At 49.4% G+C, this 3,701-nt stretch overlaps 1 protein-coding gene across 1 annotated transcript; it reads right to left on the reverse strand.

The window, feature by feature from the left end:
- Positions 1 to 1,308: 1,308 nt before the first annotated feature.
- Positions 1,309 to 3,635, reverse strand: Pmar_PMAR021170 (hypothetical protein; the record flags this gene model as incomplete). Its single annotated transcript, XM_002782576.1, has 7 exons — positions 1,309 to 1,341; positions 1,400 to 1,732; positions 1,774 to 2,070; positions 2,128 to 2,511; positions 3,016 to 3,057; positions 3,124 to 3,510; positions 3,558 to 3,635. 7 exons carry the CDS (start codon positions 3,633 to 3,635, stop codon positions 1,309 to 1,311), a joined length of 1,554 nt encoding a protein of 517 aa, XP_002782622.1.
- Between the last annotated feature and the right edge of the window lie 66 nt (positions 3,636 to 3,701).

Here is a 3,701-nt window from a genome sequence, read left to right on the forward strand (position 1 = left end):
GCCTCAGAACTGCACAACAGCATGCCAAGGTTGTTCACGTTGTGGCGAAACGTTGGAGCGTCATGCCTGTCTCTATTGCGTTCAGTTATCGGAACATCGTACATCTTACTTCTGTCATCGTTCAAAATCTGCGCTATATTATTACCAAGTATATTAGTACTTTATCCAGTCTCATACATTGCTATCTGTCCTTGGAGCGTAGCGACTCCCGGAGCGTAGCGACGGGGTTCCACTAGTGGAAGCGAACAGTCTCGCCGTCACAATCGGGAAATGACATCGCGCGGAACAGACGAGACTGACTAAGTAAGTATTGACTATATCCTGACTGCTTATCTGTAACTCAGAACTTGTATGTTTCGGACAATACTGAGAGGTGAACAATATTCAGCACAGCATGATGATCATTAGATCTTCTTATCGATGCTTGCAGATTGCCTTCACCATATACTGTTCCTTCAGGAAGGGCTTGGGGTTGCCGAAAATATTTGAATACTGCCTCACACCAGCTATGCATTTATCTAATACACTTTGGTACACTCCAGGAGGTACCGGCAGTCTCTCGACCTCCTTGATGTCCCTAACAGTAGGGGTATGCGTTACCGAGAGTTAGAACATGACTTACCCAGTCAAGTGATTGGCTGGGCACCTCCAGGCAACTGGATGAACCTTCCCGTCTGTCACACTGAACCATATGGTCTTATATGACGCACCTTCAAAGTACGATAAGGAGCAATCGGAATGTATCTGTTCAGCATCGTCGATATGCAGTTCTTGGGGGCTACCGTTTTTCAAGGGACCATCCACCTAAACGAAGTGGGTGTAAAGAGTGGACTCGCCATAGCAGTCTAACCTTCAATTGACCCCCGGACATAGTGAACCCTTCGTTCACTTTTCGTCGAGTCAGGGCGAGAGTGCTGCCTAATACCCAATAAAGATGGAGGAGAAAGCGCATTGCTGCAACTCGCAAAACGTCCCTTCGAAACTGCGCACATGCTGTATTTTCGGGCGTGCGCTACTTACAAAGCGCAGGTTTACCGACTGGTGGGCAACACCCCTCAGAGGCTCAAAGGGAAAACATTTGGGGTTGTCACTGGCCATATGCTTACAAAAAAAGGAGACGCTCAGTGTTGGTATTCCCAGACTGTATCGGTATGATGCACTTTTGGCGTAGGAACCTCCGGACGAATCGAAACTATAACAAAATATGTATTTAACCACAACAGCAAATAGCTTTTTCACACCACCCTAGTCATGTTCATAGTTCCAGTGGAGGAGTCAGTTAACAACAAAAGCATCATTTAGTCACATTCATTCAACGAACTCTTCCTCGCTTCTCTCCACCTGATAATGAGAACGGTCATATCAAACTAGAGTTGAGGGACCTTCAGCTCTCCGGTACCTCTTCCCGGCTTCGGATCCTATTCATCATCTCGTAATCTCTCTTAGTTAGAGACAGGGTCATCTTGGCCGTGCCCAAAGACTTCTCACGGCTTCCATTACTTCTGACACTCTTCACAGCGACCTTAGCTTGAACTCGGCGTCCTCTCCCTTCTATTGTCTGTGGTTTTATCGACATCGTGACTTCGGTGCCATCGTCAGTGGAAAGGCGTCCATTCACCGGATCAAGACGACCATCGTGTAGAATCGACGCCTTAATTGGCGTTCCAACATACTCCGACAACTTCAGCCTGGTCGCATCGTCGGGATCGAGTTGGATCTCGGAGGCGTCCACCTACTGAGAACAGTCAAGTGCCGAAAAGCTCCAGAGTTTACCTTTGGTTCGAACAGTGTGTCTGCGACATCATCCTGAATCTCCAACGTGACCGTCATCAAACCGCGGCGTACGATACTTCCTGTGCCCCTCAGAGGCTTCAGCATCACTTTGCCGGTCCATTTGTTGGAACCCGTTTTGGCAAACGTTTTTGGCTTGAGGGATATTGAAGCAGTGGGGTCGTCAATGCCCTCGATCTCCAACTGATTATTGGCTTTAATAGTTAACCCTCTGGGACCAGCCTCGCCCTCAATGTTAAGACGATCTATATTGCTCTGGGTGAGCAATATCTTCGTCTCCTACAAATGAAGTGAATGGACGCCCACAAGAACTCTGCTCTACCACAATAGACTCACCTCAATAGGGTCATCTTCCTCGTCCGAATGCTCCTCGATCTCCCTCGCCTCGTGGCCATTACTTCGCCTCCAGTTCTTAACGAGATGCCCAAAGATCATCGAGTAGACCTTCTGTGTATCGCCTTCCGAGAGCTCTCGGATACTCCCATCCAGCTTGATAGTAGCCCGAATGCTCCTCGTCCCACGGAGGCGTTTGTCTTTTACTCGAACTTTTCCATGGAAGACATTCTCATCAGTCATTATCAAACCCTTAGGGCTGAGGCTGAGACCCTTAAGCCCGCCGTCAAGCAAGTTGATACGGTAATCAGGCTTTAAATGCATTTTATGGCACTGCCCAGGCTTGGAGTCAACCTGTGGGATCTCTTCTGCGAAGCAGACTTCTCCCTGAGAGCAATCATAGTGATAGCGAAGACCTCATTAAGTAGCCTACGTTCAACTCGGCACTCTGGACAAGCCCGAGTGGCCCACACCATATGAGAATGAGGAAAATCATTGATGCAGGATGGAAAAAATATGTATCCACGAAGCCAGGATGGCCCCTCCTCAACTCAAGGCTGTCAGTATTCACTCGGGTTCACGAGCGACATCGTTTCATGGACATTCCTTATAAAAAAGCCGAGAATACGGCGACAACACAATCACAGAGCATCTGCGAAGCATGATTCGATTTTGCCAGGCAATCAGAGTTGCACACGTTGTTTTATATCGCACCCTAAGGAGCGTCTATGTCGGCCGAAGTGCCCCATACACTCGGAAGTGATGCGGGCGAGCCCGCAGAATATCCTTTCGCCGGCTCGTGTTCATTGACCTCAGCTTCCTTGAACAGACTTTGCATAGCGTCTCCCTGAGGGCATGCGGACATCACAATGCGAAACGAACTTAACTTACGATGTCATATTCATTCACAGGGACCGTTGTGGGGGACGGCACCTGAATGCAAACGGACGATTATAGTCAGGAAGCATACATCATGACCACCGGAGGCGGAAACCCTACCCGAACTCCCCAGCCTCGAGCGACATCTCCGAACAGCTTCATGTACATGTCCACATTATCGCCTTGTAGACTTTCTTCGACGGTTCCTTCAAGCTCGATGGTTGCTGGTATAGTATTTGGGGGGCAGCAGGGGTGACCCTTACGGCCCCTCTTCTTCACTCGCACTTTGACGGTGAAGACGTTATCACGAACCATCGTGAGGTCCCTTCCGGTGAGGGAGAGCCCCACCTCCTTAGGCAAGCCCGGCTCTTCAACGAGCTCGATACGCTGATCGCGGTAAACTTTCATCTTGTGGCAGTGGACGGATTGCCCAGAAGGAGACGTCGGGTTGGTGAAGACGTTACGGAAGCTCTCTCTTTCAACCGAATCTTCGAAGCAGACATTCCCCTGAAAGGAGATGTTTTCAAAGCCGACATTCTCTCGCTATAGATCACCTGGAGGAATCTCCCTGCCTTGTGGGTCAAAGATGCGAAACCTGTCGAGAGGCCGCCAACGGTCAGGATGAGACGCATTAACAAGAACAGCTCTGCTGCAACAGCACCAATGGCAGAGGCTGCCACCCCTCTGTTCACATATCT

This window comes from Perkinsus marinus, assembly GCF_000006405.1.
Source record: "Perkinsus marinus ATCC 50983 genomic scaffold scf_1104296938764, whole genome shotgun sequence".
NCBI classification, from domain to species: domain Eukaryota; phylum Perkinsozoa; order Perkinsida; family Perkinsidae; genus Perkinsus; species Perkinsus marinus.